Source organism: Homarus americanus, unplaced genomic scaffold (assembly GCF_018991925.1).
Source record: "Homarus americanus isolate GMGI-L3 unplaced genomic scaffold, GMGI_Hamer_2.0 scaffold55640, whole genome shotgun sequence".
In the NCBI taxonomy this organism is placed as follows: domain Eukaryota; kingdom Metazoa; phylum Arthropoda; class Malacostraca; order Decapoda; family Nephropidae; genus Homarus; species Homarus americanus.
Genome location: NW_024713650.1, coordinates 1,688,658 through 1,710,249, shown reverse-complemented (window position 1 = coordinate 1,710,249; position 21,592 = coordinate 1,688,658). Strand labels below are relative to the sequence as shown.

The following is a 21,592-nucleotide window of genomic DNA, read 5'->3' as shown; positions in this document are numbered from 1 at the left end:
CGCTTGCCATATATGTGTGTGTGTGTGTGTGTGTGTGTGCGCTTGCCGTGTGTGTGTGTGGAAGTGTGTGTACGCTTGCCGTGTTTGTGTGTGCTTACGTGTGACTGTTCCGTATAGCTTCCTTCCTGTGTGGGCGTCAGAACCCAACCAATCAGAAACTTGAAATCTCGTGACGTCACGCTCACCCCTCCTCGTCTCCTCTGCTGAGTGTTGCCAAAATCAATGATATTTAAAAAAATCTTATATATTTGGTTTATGTAAAGAAATGTTGGTGTCAGTGGATGTATTTTGTGGTGGTTTATGTCACGGGTGATCCTTGGTGTTAATGGGAGGATTTAGAGAGAAAGGTAAAAAAAATATACAAAATTACAAAAGCGAGATGGTTGGTTCAGGTGAGCGTCGCGAGCCCCCACAGCTTCACTCACTCACTCGCCCACTCGCCAGTCGCATCCCTCAGTACCTCCTGAGCGTCTGTTAGGAGAGGTTGGTCACGCAGTTAGCCTCCCACGCGTCAGTGACAGATGCGAGGCTCCACCACCACAGGGAAACACTTGTCGTAGTGGTGGTAGTTACTGTGAGTGGTGAAGCGAGAGTGGCGGAGGGTCTTGTCTTGTAGTGGTGAGGAGGTGCTGTACCATGGTAGTGCTACAGCCTAGTAAGGAGAAGGTTGAGCCTCAAGCGTGGGCGAGCCAGGAGGGCGTTGTCCATCCTGGGAGACAACGACTCCAAGCGTAACCTCCAGATGGCTGAATCCCTCCTCACCATCTCCGCCGAGGACTTCACCAAAAAGTGGAATTTTGACCCCATCATGGGCGTCCCTCTGCACTCAGGACGCTTCAACTGGACGCCTACTGATCCTGAAGGTGGCGCGGCAGGTGGCGATCAGCGGCAAAACGATCTGAACACCTGTCTCACTTTACCTGTAAACGACCTCTCGGTGAGTCTTAGTGGGGTGAGTGACCTGCACAGGTGTCCGGGGAACATCTGTCCTCACACACCTGTCGGGGCCGGCGGCGGGGCGTCACGCTGCCGCCACCTGCCACCTGACCTCCCTCGCTCCCAGCTCCCGACCGAGAATGACAAACAAACAACCGAAGAAAACTGTCAGCGAAGTGAAGACAACAGCCAGCAAGACAAACAGACAGCAGAGGAAGACAAGCAGCTGCGTGTGAAAGACAGTCCGGGGGCAGCAGACGCACAGACAGGTGGAGACAACAGCCAGCATGTTAACTCACAGACAGCCCAAGGAGACAGCCAGGGACAACCAGCTGAGAGCGACAGACAGACAGTTGGTGTGGAGGTGGAGGGAGAAGGAGACGCCGCAGTGGAGGAGGAGGTCCCGTCACCACCTCCACACACCTCCAGACTCCGCCAGACCAGCATCACAGGTGAGTCACGTACACACACACACACACACACACAGAAGACGAGTCAGTGTAGGTGGAGGCTAAACACATGGTCATGTTTATACTGTAGTGGTGACGTAACTACACTGTCATTTAACACAGCCGTAACACACATCTTTAAACTGTTAACATTATCACCTAACACACACAACCTTGTAACGTAACACACAGTTAACATCTTTATTATATTCCTGTGTTAGTTACTGTACTATCACTGCTAGATGTTAACTCGCAGGTTAGGTTAGTTTAGGTTAGACTACATTAGGCTAGGCTTTAATAGGTTACGTTAAGTTAGGTTAAATTTAGTTGGGTTAAGTTAGGTTTGTGACATCAAACCCATGAAGGATTTAAGTTATACCCCTCTCACGCCCCCCCACTCAACCCCCCTCACGCCCCCCACTCAACCCCCCCCTCACGCCCCAAGGAGTGTTATTCTGTGCACATGATCTGAGGTAACGTGAAGGTGAAATCTGATGACGCATTATGTAAACAATCAGTAACCTCTACGACAGTTTCACGCCATAACACCACCATTGTGCACCTTGATGATGACGATGATAATAATAATAATGTTAATATTCGTTTAATGGTTGGGGCAAGGTTATTGTGTTTGGTTAGGTTAGGTAGGTTTGGTTATGTTAGGTAGATTTGGTTAGGTTAGGTAGGTTTGGTTAGGTTAGGTAGGTTTGGTTTGGTTAGGTAGGTTTGGTTTGGTTAGGTAGGTTTGGTTAGGGTTAGGGTAGGTTTGGTTAGGTAGGTTTATAGTTATAGTAGTTTTGAAGTAGCTAGTCAGTTATGTTAGGTAGGTTTGGTTAGGTTAGGTTTCGACAGTGATTTGGAAGATGTAACTTTTGTGAGAATATTTGTTTGTGTACGAGGTTTGACTAAAATCTGGACCTCATATTTCTTGTTCAAACGTGGAAGAAAAATTAATCACAGAAAAAATTAAAAAATACAAGGCAATCACAGAAAAAAACCCGAAACCACAATATAATTACAGAAAAACACTGAAAATACAAAACAACAACAGAAAACACTAAAATACAATATAATTTACAGAAAACCCAAATACCACAATATAATTACAGAAAACAACGAAAATACAAAACAATCACAGAAAAACACCAAAATACAATATAATTACAGAAAAAAACCAACCACTCCCAATATAATTACAGAAAAACACCAAAAATACAATATAATTACAGAAAAACACCAACACCACAATATAATTACAGAAAAACACCGAAAAATACAAAACAATCACAGAAAAACACCAACACCACAATATAATCAAAGAAAAAACAAAAAAATACAATATAATTATAGAAAAACACCGAAAAATACAAAACAATCACAGAAAAACACCAAAAATACAATATAATTACAGAAAAAAACCAACACCACAATATAATTACAGAAAAACACCGAAAAATACAAAACAATCACAGAAAAACACCAAAACCACAATATAATCACAGAAAAACACCAGAACCACAATATTATTACAGAAAAACACCGAAAAATACAAAACAATCACAGAAAAACACCAAAAATACAATATAATTACAGAAAAACACCAACACCACAATATAATTACAGAAAAACACCGAAAAATACAAAACAATCACAGAAAAACACCAACACCACAATATAATCAAAGAAAAAACAAAAAAATACAATATAATTATAGAAAAACACCGAAAAATACAAAACAATCACAGAAAAACACCAAAAATACAATATAATTACAGAAAAAAACCAACACCACAATATAATTACAGAAAAACACCGAAAAATACAAAACAATCACAGAAAAACACCAAAACCACAATATAATCACAGAAAAACACCAGAACCACAATATTATTACAGAAAAACACCGAAAAATACAAAACAATCACAGAAAAACACCAAAAATACAATATAATTACAGAAAAACACCAACACCACAATATAATTACAGAAAAACACCGAAAAATACAAAACAATCACAGAAAAACACCAACACCACAATATAATCAAAGAAAAAACAAAAAAATACAATATAATTATAGAAAAACACCGAAAAATACAAAACAATCACAGAAAAACACCAAAAATACAATATAATTACAGAAAAAAACCAACACCACAATATAATTACAGAAAAACACCGAAAAATACAAAACAATCACAGAAAAACACCAAAACCACAATATAATCACAGAAAAACACCAGAACCACAATATTATTACAGAAAAACACCGAAAAATACAAAACAATCACAGAAAAACACCAAAAATACAATATAATTACAGAAAAACACCAACACCACAATATAATTACAGAAAAACACCGAAAAATACAAAACAATCACAGAAAAACACCAACACCACAATATAATCAAAGAAAAAACAAAAAAATACAATATAATTACAGAAAAACACCAGAAATGTTAATTACGATATATACTGTTGACAGAAGCTAGGTGGTATAATTAATCTCACAATTACATGTACCCTACTATTTACCTGTTAATTAATTACCTCAGTTATATATACACAATAGTCATGATAGTGTTAAGTATATAAGTTATACTATAAAAGAATAATAATACTATAGCAGTTGATATATAGTGATGACGATTTTATTCCAATTAATGCCAAAATTAATTAGCCACGTTGAATATACCTTAAAAATTAAATAGTCGCGTTCAGTTTACTATTAAAATTATTATTTCTTAGGCGATAAAGATAACACAATAATTAGGTCTGACGTTGAATGTAATTTCATATTTTTACTCCTCTTTTTCTACACAGATTACGTGAGACCTCAGAAGACCTTGGCAGCCAGCAGCAGTCCCCTAGCAGGAGAGACACACCACCACCACCACACACAGCTCACCAAGAAGCGTCCTGCGCCCTCCAGCCTCCAGGACCACCTCCACCAACCTCCTCACAAGAAGGTCCTCCTCCAACTTCGAGCATGAGGGCCAAGTTGTAGTAGAGGTTTGGTGTCAAGGAGGAGGAACTTCAAGAAACGTCCTCCTCCAACTTGTAGAAGATTATTGTGTTGAGGAACTTCATTTAGACTCCAGGAGATTGTGGTGGATGTTGTTGGCGGTGTACTGTACATTAAGCACATCTTAGTACTGTGCAGGTAACTGTCTAGAAGAATGCTATATGTTGTGTACACTATAGCACATCCTAGTACACTACAGAGAGAGAGAGAGATGTGTTGCCTCAGATCACAGGAAGTTACACAATTTAAAAGGAAATAATTTGGGTATTCCAAGTTCAGTTGTTTTGTTTCTTTAATTGTGTAAACAAGATGGAGACTAATTTATTTATTTTGGGGAGAATAACTGTAAATGAATGTAAACTAGTCTTTCCTTAACTGGCAGTGATTTGTAAATATGTGTAAACAGTAAACAAAGAAGAATTAACGGGCTTTATTTAGTTATTATTGTTTATTCAGAATGTGCTAGTCAAAGTTTGTGTATGAGAGAAGCTGTGTCTGTGTGTGTGTTAGTATATGGTGTTGGCTTTAGTAATTTATAAATGGAGTAGGGGGTCAGGTGTAGATTAGGAACCCCAGTTTTCATTATTGTACCTGATGAGTAAACACCCTAATGCTAACCTAACCCAACTTAACCTCATCGTAACTTAACTTAACCTAACTTTATCTTAGCCTAATGTAACTTAACTTAACTATAACCTATTTTTATCTTAGCCTAATGTAACTTAACTTAATTATAACCTATTTTTATCCTAGCCTAATCTAACCTGACTTAATTCTAACCTAACTTCATACAAACCTAATCTAACCTACCCTACCACACCTCACTCCCATATATATACACAAAACATTAACGTATAGTATTAGTACAGGTAAAATAAATGAATTTGGGGTGTGCTATTCTTCATGTTACCCTTAAATATTTAATGTTTAACCGTACGTAACTACCTCTGCTGTGTGTGTTTGTAAACTTAGATGATAATAACATTTGTTCTGTTTATTTGATCTTATTTCCTACATCTCATTTATCTTTGAAGGATTTAATAAGTTTGTCATTATTATCTTTTGGGTTTTATTGTCTGTCTGTCTGTTTCTTTCTCTGTAATGATTAATAACTGTATTATCTAGTCTTTTGTAATGTTTATTTTATGTTATTTAAAACATTTTGCTAAGGTAAAGCTTTAATTACAGTAATTTTGTACATGTAAATAAAAACTTAGGAAATAGGACTTGGTTTTTATTATTGTGCCCGATTTTATTACCAGATTTTATTTCCAGATATTATTATGAATTTTTATTACCAGATTCTATCAAGGATTTTATTACCAGATTTTATCAGGGATGTTATTACCAGATTTTATCAGGGATTTTATTTCCAGATATTATTATGAATTTTTATTACCAGATTTTATCAGGGATTTTATTACCAGATTTTATCAGGGATTTTATTACCAGATTTTATTTCCAGATATTATTATGAATTTTTATTACCAGATTTTATTATGGATTTTATTACCAGATTTTATTAAGGATTTTATTACCAGGTTTTATTTCCAGATATTAATATGAATTTTTATTACCAGATTTTATCAGGGATTTTATTTCAAATTAATTATTATTGTGATTTTATATTTATTAATACTGTAATTATCTTTATAATGTTAATATATTTGTAGGAAGAGAGGAGTGGGTTAGGTGAGGTGGGTGGAGTGGGTTAGGTTAAGTTAGGTGAGGTTAGTTTAGGTAAGATGGTTGTAGACAGGTGCCAGTGGGTGGGGCAGGTTACCGTCTCCCCCTAACACCACCTGCCGTCCATCACAGTGATAGACGGGGCTCAGGTATTTGACAGGTGAGAAAGGATAATCTATCGCTCACCTTGACGGGCTCTATGTCTGTCTGTTTGTTTTAGGGGCCAGAATGTGTGTGTGTTGGTTGATGTGTGTGTATGTACTGTATGTATGTATGTATATATTTGTATATAAATGTTTTTGTATGTATGTGTGTGGTGGGGGTGACGGTGGGCGCGGGTGGGGGTGTGTGGTGGGCGCGGGTGACGGTGGGGGGTCCTAGAAGATGAGTCACGCCTACCTGATGCCTCATGTCTTTGTGTCTTAGTGAGGGAGGGGGGGAGAGGTGAAGAAGGAGGGGGGGGAGGTTTTGTGTGTGATGGATGGATGGGAGTGTTGAGGTGGGGGTGAGTGGTTTATGGTGGGGGGATAGTTTGTGTTTAGTGGTGGTGGTAATGACAATGGTGGTAGTAATGGTGGTAGTTGTTAAAGGAATAGCCGCCACGTCACACATACACCACAATAGAGAGCGGGACAACACCTAAACCAATTAAACCTGGTATAAAACACGTGAGGCTTCGAACACTTATATGGAGCAGTTTAGATGGTATATAAGACTGGAAGGGAGAGAGAGAGGCAGATCAGTAGTGCAAGAGACTGTTTATTGGGATCCTTACCTTATGGGAGTTACCAGGTAAGGTGTGTGTGGTGTGAGTGTGTTTGTGGGGGGGTGTGTGTGTTGTGAGTGTGTGTGTGTGTGGGTGGGTGGGTGGGTGGGTGATCAAGGGCCATGCTAATTAATGAAGGGCTTAGGTGTTGGCAGGTGAAAATTTTAGACAGGTGTTGGCAGGTGGAAAGTTTAGACAGGTGTAGCTCTTATTAACTGCTGTGCCTGGTGACCTTGTGAAGTTACTGTGTTTAGAGTGTGTGTAGGTAATGTATATGGTGTTACGACTGTGATGGGGAGATGAGAGATGGTGGGGAGTCAGGTGTTTGTCACGTCTGTGTGTTATTTCATCCATGACTGATTGTGACAGGTGTGTGTGTCTATACTATAACAGCTATCATACAAGACAAGTCCCTATGTCTCTTATAACTTATATTAACGAAATACAAATATATGATTTTTATAGTAGGTGAGAAAAAGAGGTTTATTTTTTTTATAATTTATTGTTATTTATGTTATTTATATGTTTACATCTTCCCTCTCTCTATGCTGTTGCTATTGTTATTATCACCCTCACACCCCCTCCTTCCCCCTCTCCCATCACCCCAATACCCCTTCCCATCACCCTCACACCTCTCTGCCCTTTCCATCACCTCCACCTACCCCCCCCCCTTCCACCTCTCCCATCACCCCCCCACACCTTCTCCCACCCCTACGGCGACCATCCCACCTGTCCTGTCAGTGGGCGGCTCATATTACCTGTGAGGTGACTGTACCTGCCGCCCATGACCTGTCACCCCTCCGCCCTCCCGGCCCCGCCATACCTCCTCGCCTGTACTGTCTCCACCTAACCTAACCAAACCAACCCCAACCTAACCTAATCAAACTCAATCAGAGAGAGAGAGGTTGTGGCGGTAGTGCGTGGTTGTGGTAGTGGTGGTAGTGGTTGTGGTAGTAGTGGTGGTAGTGGTAGTGTCCGCCTTAACAGGTACACCCTGTATATTTATGTATATAATGAAACATAACACTGGGCCGTTCTTACCTGTTGGGTCTTAATGAATCTGGTTTACCTCCAGCTTTTCAAGTTTCCAGGTATTAATGGAGGCAAGTTGGTGATGACTTGTTGGTGGTGATGACTGTTGTTGGTGGTGGTGATGACTTTGTTGGTGGTGGTGATGACTTTTTTGTGGAAGAGTTGTTGTATATGTTTGTGTGTAAATCTTGTGTACATTAACGAGGTCACACACACACACACACACACACACACACACACACACACACACACTCACACATCTGTGAGGGAGTTACTACACTACGTGTCTGCTGTTCAACACTTCAGCACACATGATCTACGTGACCTCCACTGTAAACATTAATCTGTATGTTCACTGTATGTTCCTTTACCTTTCTCTCATGAAGGCTTTTGTTAAACCACTAATATACGTAATAAGTCATTTATGTCCAATGTATATTTTCAGCCTTCGGGCTGCAGAACTTTTTTCAATAAACCGTTAATTATTATTATTATTACACACACACACACACACACACACACACACACACACATGCTGTGGGTGTGATATGTTTATACAGGAGGTGCTGTAGGGGCGAGGGGAAGGGAAGAGGAGGGGAGGGAGATAAGGCGAGGTCCATTACCACTCCGATCTACACGGCCAGGCAATAGACAACCTCCCTTGACCAGCATCCGCCAGTAGGGTCGGCGGAATATGAAATAAGGCCCTTAAAACACCCATATATGGAACAGGGTAGGATGTCTAGTGCCTGTACTGACAGACAATAACTAACCCATGACACAACCCTAACACACTATTAGCTCACGTAGCTAGGCGGTCAGCCCGCCCTCTCTTACCTCCTCCTGAATTTCTTCAATTTCCGAACTATAACTTCCTTCCCCCACCTCTAATCTTCCTTCACCTAACTTTCTCTAAAAAAAAAAAAACTAACACACATCTGCAAGACCTGGGTGGACATGCCTGAGTTATCACCCCGGGAGGAGGGGTGGAGGGGGAGAGAGGAAGAAGAAAGAAGAAGGAGGAGGCGAGGAAAAGAAGAAATAGGAGGAGGAAAACAGAAGAAAGAAGGAGGAGGGAGAGAGAGACTGAGGGAGAAGGGAAGGGTGAGGTAAATAGAGGGAAGAAGAACGAGTAGAGAAGGAGGGTGGTAAGGAGAGGTGATGAGGGGAGGTGAGGGGAGAGAGACACGAGCCAGAATGTAAAATCTATTTTCACCTGAACCAGACGGAAGTGTGTGTGTGTGTGTGCGTGCGTGCGTGCGTGTGTGTGTGTGTGTGTCCTCTCTCTCCACACACACACACTAGGTGCTATATGGACGCCTGGTAATGGCCGCAGGGGAGAGTCACTACAGCACAAAAACTCAGGTTTATTCTCCCCGCCGCACGTGACTTCCGTCGCCCCGGGCCACATTCTCCCCCACCTGACTCCTGGGGTGATGGTGAGGGGAGGGAGGGAGGAACTGAGGGGATGGTGAGGGAGAGAGAGAGGTGATGGTGACAGGAGGAGGGAGGAACTTGGGTGATGAAGAGGGAGGGAGGGTGATTGGTGGAGGAGGGAGAGAGTGGTGGAGGACGGAGAGAGAGTGGAGGAGGGAGAGAGAGTTAATGAGTTTAAAAGTCCACAATGAGTCAGACTCCACCTGATCCAGAGACGAGGAGGAGGAAGAGAAGGAAGGAGGAAAACAGGGAGAGGGTGAGGAAAGAGGGAAGGAGTGAAGGAAACAAGGAGAGGGTGAGGAAAGAGGGAAGGAGTGAAGGAACAAGGAGAGGGTGAGGAAAGAGGGAAGGAGTGAAGGAAACAGGGAGAGGGTGAGGAAAGAGGGAAGGAGTGAAGGAAAAAGAAGAAGAACGAAAAATAAAAAAGGGGGAGGTGGAAGTGGGTAGTTGATGGTAGTTAGTGTGGATGCTGAGGCACTTCCACCCTCTCCCTGTATCAACACCCCCACCTACAAGCTCTCTCTCTGGTGGTGGTGGTAGTGGTAGTGGTGGTGTTGGTAGTTGTGGTGGTGTTGGTAGTTGTGGTGGTTAAAGGTCCAGTCTCGGTGTTGGTATTCCGCCATTTTGGAGGCCATTTTGAGGTGAATTTATGTCATTCCGGTTTGGGTGTTTTTGTATTTTTGTTCTTAGAGAGAGAGATAGATAGATAGCTTGATAGATAGATAGTAGTTTGATAGCTTGATAGATAGATGATAGCTTGATAGATAGATAGATAATAGCTTGATAACTTGATAGATAGATAGATAGAGAGCACAAGGGACCACTACAAGAGAGGAAGCGGAGGGAGGTGTGGAGGGGGCTGGTGGCGGTGGCGTGATGTGAGGAGGGGCGTGAGGAAAGGGGGGGAGAGAGGGTGGGGGGCGAGGTGCCAACAACATGGAGCTTCTGTAAACACTAGGAGGGGGGGAGAGGGGGACAGACCACCAGCACCACCAGCAGCGACTTCTCCAGTAGGCCTATGACCCAAGAAGTGACGCGGCCAGAGACAATGAGGTCGAGATGTGGTTTTGTTACGCGTGCGGAAATGACCAGAAATCGTACGGTAGAGAAGCGACCATTAGGCGTATATAAGGGGGGGGGTGAGGAGGGGATCTTGGTCACCTCCCCTTACCCCTACCCTCCCTCCTACCCCCTCTTCCCCATCCCCCTACCCTCCCTCCTACCCCCTCTTCCCCATCCCCCTACCCTCCCTCCTACCCCCTCTTCCTCATCCCCGTACCCTCCTTCCCTTCTCCCCCAGGCGATGTAGGGGGTGTTGTTCCTCAGGGCATGACTGTAGGGCACCGTGTGTGTGTGTGTCTGTACATGACGGGTTTATCGTTCCTTCAGGCAGACCCCAGGGCCCGGTTCTTTACCATGGTGTATGGATCAGAGGCGTTGGTCACCAGTGGGCTGATGTGTTCCTCAGGGCTGGATTTTAAGACCTCAATGAGGGTATTATTAGTCCCCAGTTTCTAGGGGTCTGTCAAAAGAGTCCCCTAAGGCTAGGTTCTGGGCCCCTCAGTATAGGTGAACTGTACACTTGTACAGTATATCAGAGGTGCAGTATAGTGACCCGACGCTCTGTTTGTATACTGTACGGATACTGAGACCACCACACCGCACTATACTTAACACCATCTCACATACATACATACATACACACATAAGAGCCCGCACCGATAGATATAAGAACAGCACCATCCCATCTATAGTTAAAATAATAAACAACTCCTGATTTATGTACTGCACAGCCCTGTAAATGTATTCAATGCATATTATATCATTATGTCTAAATCAAATGTAAGTCTGTATATTTTCAGCCACCGGCTGCAACTCTATTAATAAACCGTTTATTATTATTATTATTACATACATACATCACTGGGCTGTTGTGGCGGGAGGGAACATCGGGACCTGATAGTAAGAGAATTGGGTTAGATTAGGTTAGGTTAGGTTGGGGTAGGATAGGATAGGTTAGATTAGACGTGACTGGGACGTGTTCGTAGCGCGTATAAGAAGTTTTGAATCACCTTTTTTTAGCATTAAGACGACTGCATGGGGTCAATTTTTGAGTGAGGGCGCGTCAGTGAGAAGACCAGGACCTTGCTGCCAGGGGGGAAGAAGGAGGAGGAGGGAGGAGTTGTAAGCGTGTGTGATGGCAGCTATTATTAGTTCGAGACAGAGGGGAGAGGGAGGTGGTGTGGTGTCTGGTGGGGAGAGCAGCGGTGGCGTGTGGGTGCATATCTTGTGAAGTGTTGACTCCCCACCCTCCTCCCCGTCAGGTATTGTATTAGTTACGGGGCGATGTATTTGGTGCGAATTATTGTGAGTTTAATTACACAGGTGGGTGAGGTAATTAAGGGTGCTTGGGCGGCCTAATTTACCTGAACACAATAAATGATACAAAGGTGGTGTTTTATTTAATTTTTGGTGTTTTTCCTTCCTCTTACACACACACACACACACACACACACACACACACACACGGAGGGAGGTGGAGGTTAAGTGGAAGGTGGAGGGCGGGAGGTCGGAAGGAGGGGGTAGAAGGAGGGAAAGTCGACCCCCTGTCCTTGGCATCCCCTCCTGGTGTCAAATATTACCATAAAAGGAAAGCTCTTGGGGGAGGACTCACCCCGATGGCTTATTTTGTGATGTACTGTACAGCAGGGAGGGGTGTACAGCAGGGAGGGGTGTACAGCAGGGAGGGGTGTACAGCAGTAGTTAAGAGTGTACACTATCTCATCCAAGTATAGCTAAAGAGATCCCTTATGCTTTTGTCCCACGATCCACCATCTTATGTTAAGCACAGCAACGATGTACACATGAACGAGGAATGTACAACCACGCGGGAACATTAAACCAAGCTGTACAGTACACAAGTGACAGGTGTACACTAGACATCTCATCAGACATCAAATATTACCATAAAGGAAGGGACTGTAGTGGCCGAAGGAGGCGGGGGTGGGGGTGGTCGAGGACATCTTCAGGTAGGGAAGTTTTCACAGGTTCTGGGAAAATGTGTCGTGTTACCTGCCGGAGGTGTTGGGGGACTTGTCTCACCTGTAGGGGGGCCTGGGAGGGGGGAGGGGGGGTATACTTGACTCACCTGGGTACACCTGAGGAAGGGGGGGGGTATTTTAGGGGTATTTCTGGGTTTCTCTTTGTGGTTAGGTTAGGGTAGAGTTAAGTTAGCTTTAGGGTGGTTAATCTTCAGGTGGCCCTTAAGATCTATAACCTAGCCAAACCCAACCCAACCTAACCTAACCTAACCTCCACGTGTTCAGGGTTAAGGCTCACTGCCTCGGGATAGAAGTCATTGCCTGAGGCGTAATAACTCCAATATGTAAATGTCTTTGTGGTAAAAAAAGTCCCATATTTCAGGCTTGTCTTACACCAAGGAAGTAAAACACACACACACACACACACACACACACACACACACACACACACACACACACACACACACACACTAAAACCACAAACTTCCACAAAACCTCGGTGGTAAAGTTAAATATTTCCTAAGTATCGTTTGGTTAGGTTAGGTTAGGTTAGTTTAATCATCCCGAAGTTTTTTCCTAAGATATTATTATATAAAAACGTATTTAACTGATTAACTTGACTTAAAACACAAGAATAACATCCAATATGGTGTCAGAATCACGCGGAGACTCTACTTAAACTAACGTAAACAAACAACCTCGAATATGTCAACTTAATTATGCTGAGACTCTACCTTATCAGTTATCAGTTAGGAGGCTGTCTTGTTAACGTGGCACAGACCCAAAGCTTTGTTTGTTAGTCATAAGAACAACGTCTTTGTGTGGCTTCCGGTGATGGAGTTTCTGAACAATTATGGGAGAGACGCTAGCTGAGGTCTCTCTCTCACTACAGAAAAATACCACAGTACATAGGTTATTATTATTACTATTATTATTATTATTCAAGTAAGAACAGGTTGGGTTAAAATTGCGTGTATGTGTGTGTGTGTGTGTGTGTGTACGTGTACCGTCATTTACATGCTCATAAAAAACATGGACGAGATGGGACTTCTTTGTTGAACTTCCGGTAGGTAGTTGGATGGTCACTGGTAGTTAGTGCACTAATTAAAACGGTGATTAATGACCCTGCTACTTTACTTCTTTTGCTGGTACTTTTACTAATACTACTAGTACGACTACGAACGTGACCTCCATCCTCCCCCAATAGCCACACTTTCGCCGCCATTTTATTACCTTAAAATTAAATATCCTAATACATACTACTACTACTACTACTACTACTACTACTACTACTACTACTGAACTTTTTTCTAGTCCCAACCCCACCCGATGTTTTGGCTTCTCTCTGTGTATGTTCTGTTCTCATCATCTTCGTTCCTCCTGTGTGAAGCCTCGAGCCACAGGTCACGGTGACATGCGGCCAGAGTGATCGAACACACCTGATATTAAAGAAGGCTACCTGACCCCTCATCTACACCCTACACCCTGCATAGTCATGGTAGGAGGCCAAGTGTAGGGTACTGGTAGTGATGGTAGTGGTAGTAGTGATAGTGGTGGTAGTGGTGCGTGGTGGTGGTGGTGGTAGTGGTGCGTGGTGGTGGTGGTAGTGGTAGTAGTGATAGTGGTGGTAGTGGTGCGTGGTGGTGGTGGTGGTAGTGGTGCGTGGTGGTGGTGGTGGTGGTGGTGGCCGGGGGACATAAACCACTTGTGACACCTGGTAATTAGTGTGACGCCCTGCCAGTCTTATACCTTGTGGCTAGCGTCTTGCTATTCCCTCCCTCCCACCCTCTCCCTATCTCCCTGAGCCTCTGATTACTCCCTCTGTCAGCCTCTTATTACTCCCTCCCTCCGTCCCTCCCTTTGTCCCTCCCTCCCTCCATCCATCCATCCATCAGCCTATATCTAGCTTCTGGAGGGGTGAGGGTGAGGGGTGAGGGGTGAGGGTGAGGGGTGAGGGGTGGGAGAAAGGTTGTGACTCACTTTCTTATTATGTACAGTCCCCTTCTCCCCTCCTTCCCTCCTTCTCCTTCCTCCCTCCTCCACTCCCTCTCCTTCCTACCTCCCTCCTTCTCTCCCTTCCCTCATACCTTCCTTCCTATATCTAACTTGAGATAGGAAGGATGAAGAATAGATCAGCAAGAGATGTAGGAAAGAAGAGAAAGAGGGAAGAAAGAAAGAAGAGAGAGAGAGAGAAGAGAGAGAGAGAGAGAGAGAGAGGGAGAGAGCCCTGCGGTAGTTCACATAAAAATCACCACAAATTACTACTGGTTCCCCACTTAGGGTTGTAGGGTTAGTGTCTGATGAATTTATAGCTGTGTGTGTGTTAAGGCAGGGGGGGGCAACGTAAAGCTAACCTAACCTAACCTAACCTGATCTAACCTAACCTAACCTAACCTGATCTAACCTAACCTAACCTGATCTAACCTAACCTAACTTGATCTAACCTAACCTAACCTAACCTGATCTAACCTAACCTAACCTGATCTAACCTAACCTAACCTGATCTAACCTGGTATTCAGATTTAACCCAGATTCGTCTATAGATTCTTTTGTTATCGTCATTAAGAAGGATTTATTTTCGTCATTAAGAAGGGAATATTTCGTTTTCGTCATTTATAAGGATTTTTTTTCGTCATTTAGAAGGGAATATTTTCGTCATTAAGGAAGGTAAGACTAAGCGTGGGCTGACAGGTAGGAGAGTTGGGTGTACCTGAGGCGCTTACTCCAACAGGTAGTGATAATGGCGACTGTCTTTATGCTAACTTACTATAATTTGCTGAAGGTTTCTGTTGGTCAAATTAACCCCCCTCACCCCTCCTCCCCCTCCTCACCCTTTCTCCTCACCCCTCCCCTCTCCTCTCCTCACCCCTCCCCTCCCTCACCCTCCACCTCCACCCCCCCCCAAAAGAATTCTCGTGGGATTCTTAATTTTTTTTTATTTACATTTTGTGGTTTATTTATTATTATTATTTTTTAATGCTTTAGACACGTTATCCTGCCACAAAAATGTCGTAGGAGTTAGGTTAGGTTAGGTTGGTTAGGTTAGGTTTGGTTAGGTTTGGTTAGGTTAGGTTTGGTTAGGTTTGGTTAAGTCTGGGGTTATTATAAGTGTTATATTTATTTATTCACTTGATGTCTTAATATTTGTGAGTTTTGAGTTATGAGTTTTTCCGTATTTGATTTTTTTTCAAGACTTTTATGAGTTATGAGGTGAATTGTGACGTGAGGTTATAAAATGAGTTATGAGATGAGTCTATGAAGTGAGTTATGAGATGAGTCTATGAAGTGAGTTTTAAGATGAGTCTATGAGGTGAGTTATGAGATGAGTCTATGAAGTGAGTTATGAGATGAGTCTATGAAGTGAGTTATGAGATGAGTCTATGAAGTGAGTTATGAGATGAGTCTATGAAGTGAGTTATGGGATGAGTCTATGAAGTGAGTTATGGGATGAGTCTATGAAGTGAGTTATGAGATGAGTCTATGAAGTGAGTTATGAGATGAGTCTATGAAGTGAGTTATGAGATGAGTCTATGAAGTGAGTTATGAGATGAGAATAAAGGCAAATTTATCAAACACGAATTTTTCTATATATATATAAAAAACAATAAAATGTTATACTCATCATTACCATAATGGTGAGAATCTCTTGGCCGCCACAGGTGTTAATGACCCATGATGAATTTAAGTGACACCTTGAGTTATGAATCCCTACCAAATGAACCCTCAATGGACCCTCAGTGAACCCTCTGGACCCTCAAATGACCCCTTAAGTTACCGTCATGGGGGCCCCCTCCCTTCGTTAACCTGTAAAGTGTTTTGCATAATTGATATAACTGAATGAGGGAGATTAATTTATTTATTTTTTTTAGTGTTGGGGGAAATGGTTAGGTTTGGTTAGGGTTTGGTTAGGGTAGGGTAGAATATGGTTAAGTTTCGTTAGATTAGGTTAGGTTTGGTTAGGTTAGGTTTGGTTAGGTTTGGTTAGGTTTGGTTAGGTTAGGTTAGGGACCACATAGTAAGTTAACACACACACACACACGTATTCTCCATACATTATTAAGGTAACCTACACACCTGCCGACCGACGGACTCCAGCATAAAGAATTCACATTAGTTATTCAAATGGGGGGGTTGGGGGCCTGGAGGGGGGGAGGGGGTGGCCATTCAGGTGGGAGGGGGAGGGTGTTATCCCATCAGCCCATCAGGTGAGGAGGGAAACCAGATGACCTGAGTGGTGATAGGTGTGTGTAGGGATAGTGTATGTATGTATATATGTATGTATGTATGTATGTATGTATGTATGTATGTATGTATGTATGTATGTATGTATGTATGTGGGATAGTGTGTGTGTGTGTGTGTGTGTGTGTGTGTGTGTGTGTGTGTGTGTGTGTGTGTGTGTGTGTGTGTGTGTGTGGAGGGTCAGGTTTACAGAAGGAAGTGAGTGTAAGCTATCAAGTAACGTTGGTGGTGTTGTAGTGGAGGAGGAAGGAGGGTAGGTGGAGGGAGGAAGGAGGGTAGGGAGGAGGAAGGAGGGTAGTGGGAGGGAGGAAGGAGGGTAGTGGAGGGAGGAAGGGAGGTAGTGGAGGGAGGGTAGTGGGAGGGAGGAAGGGAGGTAGTGGAGGGAGGAAGGGAGTGTAGTGGGAGGGGAGAAGGGAGGGTAGTGGAGGGAGGGGAGGGTAGTGGAGGGAGGAAGGGAGTGGGGAGGGAGGGTAGTGGGAGGGATTAAGGGAGGGGTAGTGAGGGAGGAAGGGAGTGGTGGAGGGAGGAAGGGAGGGTAGTGGAGGGGGAAGGGGGGGTAGTGGAGGGAGAGTAGGGAGGGGAGGGAGGGAGGGTAGTGGAGGGTAGTGGAGGGAGGGGAGGGAGGGTAGTGGAGGGAGGGTGGGTGGTAGGAGGGAGGAGGGTGGGAGTGGGGGAGGGAGGGAGAAACTACTACTGGCACCACTCAAACATCAGACACCACCGTCACACACCATGGTCTGGTCCGTGTCCCACCCTTCCGTTCTTTGTCAAGGGTCTTTAGTTAGAGTATTTAGTTAACGTCTCCAACGACCTCTTCACCCCCCTCCCCAGGTCCGTGAGAGGTGAGGCTAGGATAGGTGAGAGGTGAGGCTAGACAGGTGAGAGGTGAGGCTAGGACAGGAGAGGTGAGGCTAGGGACAGGTGATAGGTGAGGCTAGGACAGGTGGAGAGATGAGGCTAGAACAGGTGATAGGTGAGGCTAGGGACAGGTGAGAGGTGAGGCTAGAACAGGTGAGAGGTGAGGCTAGGACAGGGTGAGAGGTGAGGCTAGGGACAGGTGAGAGGTGAGGCTAGACAGGTGAGAGGTGAGGCTAGGGACAGGTGAGAGGTGAGGCTAGGAACAGGTGGAGAGGTGAGGCTAGGACAGGTGAGAGGTGAGGCTAGAACAGGTGAGAGGTGAGGCTAGGACAGGTGAGAGGTGGAGGCTAGGACAGGTGAGAGGTGAGAGGTGAGGGGCTAGGGACAGGAGAGGTGAGGCTAGGACAGGCAAGAGGTGAGGTTTGGTGAGGAGAGGTCTGGGAGGAGGTGGAGGTGAGAGGGCTGGTAGAGGTGAGAGGTCTGGGAGAAGTGAGAGGTGAAGTTAGGGACAGGTGAGAGGTGAGAGGCACACCTGTCACAGCAACAGGTGGGGGAGCGTCACGCCGTCATTGTTGTGGTGCTGGTGACGCCACGCCCCCCGAAGGTCATCTCTCTCTCCGTCAACTATCACCTTAAATACCTGGCCTTCCTGAAGGTGTGGGTGGAGGAGGTACTGAAGGAGGAGGAGGAAGCAGGGAGGAAGGAGAGGAAGTGGCGGGTGAGTAAACCGGAGAATTGGGAGAGGAGGGGAGGAGGGGAGGTGACTGAACAGTGGTCAGTCTTGCAAGGTTGACCTCCTTCTTCCTTCCTCCCCCTTCTTCCTCCTCACCCCCCACGCTAAACACTCTGAGAACCAACGATCACTAACCCTCCCTCTCCTGCCCCCTCTCCCTCTTATCTCTCTCCTCCCTCCTCTCCCTCTCTATCTCTTCTCTTCTATACTCATCCTCTCTCTCCTTATTCATATCCCTCACCTCTTACCTCCCTCCTCCTCCCCCTCCCCCCTCCCTACCTCTTCTGCCCTCTCTCTCTTCTTTCCTTTCCCCAAGATAGCGTCAAGGACCCCACGGCACCTCAAGGGACTCCTAGACAACGTGAAGGACCCCAAAGATAGCACGTAGGACTCTATAGCTTCGGGACCCCAGAGATAGCATGAGGACCTCAGGATAGCATCAAGGGGCCCCCAGGATAGCATCAGGGCCCCAGGATAGCGTCAGGACCACAAAGATATCATAAGGACCTCAGAATAGCATCAAGGGCCCCAGGTACATACCCTCAGATACATCAGGGCCCCAGGATAGCGTCGGACCACAAAGATATCAAGGACCTCAGAATAGCATCAAGGGCCCCCAGGATAGCATCAAGGGCCCCAGGATAGCATCAAGGGCTCGGGATAGCGTCAGACCACAGATATCAAGGGACCTAAGCATCAAGGGCCCCAGGATAGCATGGGCCCCAGATGGCAGGAAAAGTCAGGGATCAGAATAGCTCAAGGCAGGATAGCATCAAGGGCCCAGGATAGCATGGGCTCCCAGGATAGCGTCAGACACAAAGATATCAGGGACCCCAGAATAGCATCAGGTGGCGATAGCGTCAGACACAGATAAAGACCAGAATAATCAAGGCCTCAGGATAGCATCAAGGGCCCCCAGGATAGCATCAAGGCCCCCAGGATAGCATCAGGGACCCCAGAGATATCATAAGGACCCTCAGAATAGCATCAAGGGCCCCATATGATAGCATCAAAGGCCCCCAGGATATATCAAGGGCCCCCAAAGTATAGCGTGAAGGAGGCCAAGATAGCGTGAAGGAGACCCCAGGATAGCGTGAGGAGAGTGTCCAGCGCACGGCCGAGTGACCGCTAATGACTCAGAGGAGACTTTTAAAAGGGCGAGTCGGAAGGAACAAGCAATTACCTGTGAGAAGGTGACGGTGTCCGCTCCCAGGAGAAGAGGTGCGTGAAAAAGCAAGGTGGTGGTTGGTGGTGGTTCAAGGTGGTTGGGTCGTTAGACTTGTGTTCTATTTATCAAGGTTGATGGGGGTCAGTATACTAGCAAGGTTGATGGGGGTCAGTATACTAGCAAGGTTGATGGGGTCGTATACAGCGTTGATGGAGTCAGTATACTAGCAAGGTTGATGGGTCAATATACCAGCAAGGTTGATGGAGTCAGTATACTAGTAAGGTTGATGGGGTCAGTATACTAGCATGGTTGATGGAGTCAGTATATTGCAATGATGTCAGTATACTAGCAAGGTTGATGGGGTCAGTATACTAGCAAGGTTGATGGGGCCAGTATACTAGCAAGGTTGATGGGGTCAGTATACTAGCAAGGTTGATGGGGTCAGTATACTAGCAAGGTTGATGCAGTATACTAGCAAGGTTGATGGAGTCAGTATACTAGCAGGTTGATGGGGTATACTGCAGTTGATGGAGTCAGTATACTAGCAAGGTTGATGGGGTCAGTATACTAGCAAGGTTGATGGAGTCAGTATACTAGCAAGGTTGATGGGGTCAGTATACTAGCAAGGTTGATGGGGTCAGTATACTAGCAAGGTTGATGGGGTCCGTATACTAGCATGGTTGATGGGGTCAGATACTAGCAAGGTTGATGGGGTCAGTATACTAGCAAGGTTGATGGGGTCAGTATACTGTGGTGGTGATGGTAGTGTTAATGATGGGTGGGCTGGGTGGGTTGGTAGTGGGCTGGGTGGGTCGAGTGGGTGGACGCTGGCTGGACATTGACACGTCGAGGAAGTTGGTACCCGCATCGTTCTCCACCAGTCCAATTGGTAGTTCCTTCCGCTCGTGATTACTGGCGCTGGTGTGACCACAGGAGGAGGAGGAGGAAGAAGGGAGGAAGAAGAGGAGGAGTAGGGAGTGGGAGGAGGGATTGAGGAGGGGAGAGGTATGTTCTTACCTGTGTTTTAACTTGGGAGACTCTCTCTCTCTCTCTCCTCCATAATTAGAGAAGACTTTAACCGCCACCTTCCTCCTCCTCCATAACTCTTGTCCTCTTTTTCTCCCACCATTACTTCTTACTCCATCTCCATTCCCTCCACTCCATTCCTCCTTTTGCACCCCCTCCTCCTCCTACTTCTCCCACAATCAGAGCAGGATGATGGGTAGGAGGGGCAGTAGCCTCGAGCACGCCAGTAACTTCCGGTCAAATTTACGCCGCTAAGATTACCCTATATGGCCCCTTCCCTCTCACCTCCTTCATCCTGGGAAAAAAGTCCCTCAGGGCCTCCCCTATATGTCGTTCATCCTGGAGAGAAAAAAAAGATATACTGTAGTTCATCCTGGGAATAGTAATTTACCTATCATTCCCTTATACTGTTCGTCCTGGGAGTAGAAATAGTTAAGTTTCTTATTATGTCTTCCATCCTGTGGAAAAAAAACATGGAAAATACTTTTATTTTGTCTGTCCTGGGGAAAAAATCTGCCTCATTCGTCCTGGGAAATATAATACGTTTTATCTCTTGTCTTATATAATAGTATTCGTCCTGGGGTAAAAACTGGACCTTATATAAAGAGACAATGAGACAATGGTTGTGAGAGACAGACAAAGAGACAATGGTTGAGAGAGACAGACAGACAGACAAAGAGACACACTGTTGAGTGAAGACAGTAATTATTACCTCACAGGGTGGTCATCGTTGTTCGTCCTGGGAGATATAAAGTACGAGTCTTTTTTTTTAATCCCAGTACAACGAGTGTTGACGACTATCTGTCTTACCTGTCTGTCTCACCTGTCGCACTCATACTGTCTCACCTGTCTCTAAGTCTCACTATCTCACCTGTCTCACACCTCTGGTTCATTACTGTATTAACACACTAATATTTGCTGTAAATGACGTCACACCTCCACGTGACGTCATAGCTTCACGTGACGTCACTAAAACTATATAATAATGACGTAATAGTTGTAGACAGACAGTGAGATGAGTCACACGGCCCATGTGTGTGAGAGAGTTGTGCACCTGTCGCGTTCTAACATTCCCACACACACACACACACACACACACACACACACCGAAAAAAAAAACACACACACACACACATTTAAAAGTAATCTAAGAGTTTTTGAAATTGAATTAGAGGTTTAGAAGAGGGAATTAGATT

General features: G+C 44.9%; 1 protein-coding gene across 1 annotated transcript; it reads left to right on the top strand.

Moving 5' to 3' along the window:
* The first annotated feature begins 416 nt into the window (after nt 1-416).
* Nucleotides 417-4,721, top strand: LOC121872982. Its single transcript, XM_042376169.1, has 2 exons — nt 417-1,388; nt 4,208-4,721. Exons 1-2 carry the CDS (start codon nt 743-745, stop codon nt 4,375-4,377), a joined length of 816 nt encoding a protein of 271 aa, XP_042232103.1. The 5' UTR covers nt 417-742; the 3' UTR covers nt 4,378-4,721.
* The last annotated feature ends 16,871 nt before the right edge of the window (nt 4,722-21,592 follow it).

Bases quoted from the DNA above. Each gene is read 5' to 3' on its own strand.
- LOC121872982 (XM_042376169.1), top strand. From the start codon at position 743: ATGGCTGAATCCCTCCTCACCATCTCCGCCGAGGACTTCACCAAAAAG. The intron at 1,389-4,207 runs GTGAGTCACGTA...TTTTCTACACAG, and splicing joins CCGCCAGACCAGCATCACAG to ATTACGTGAGACCTCAGAAG.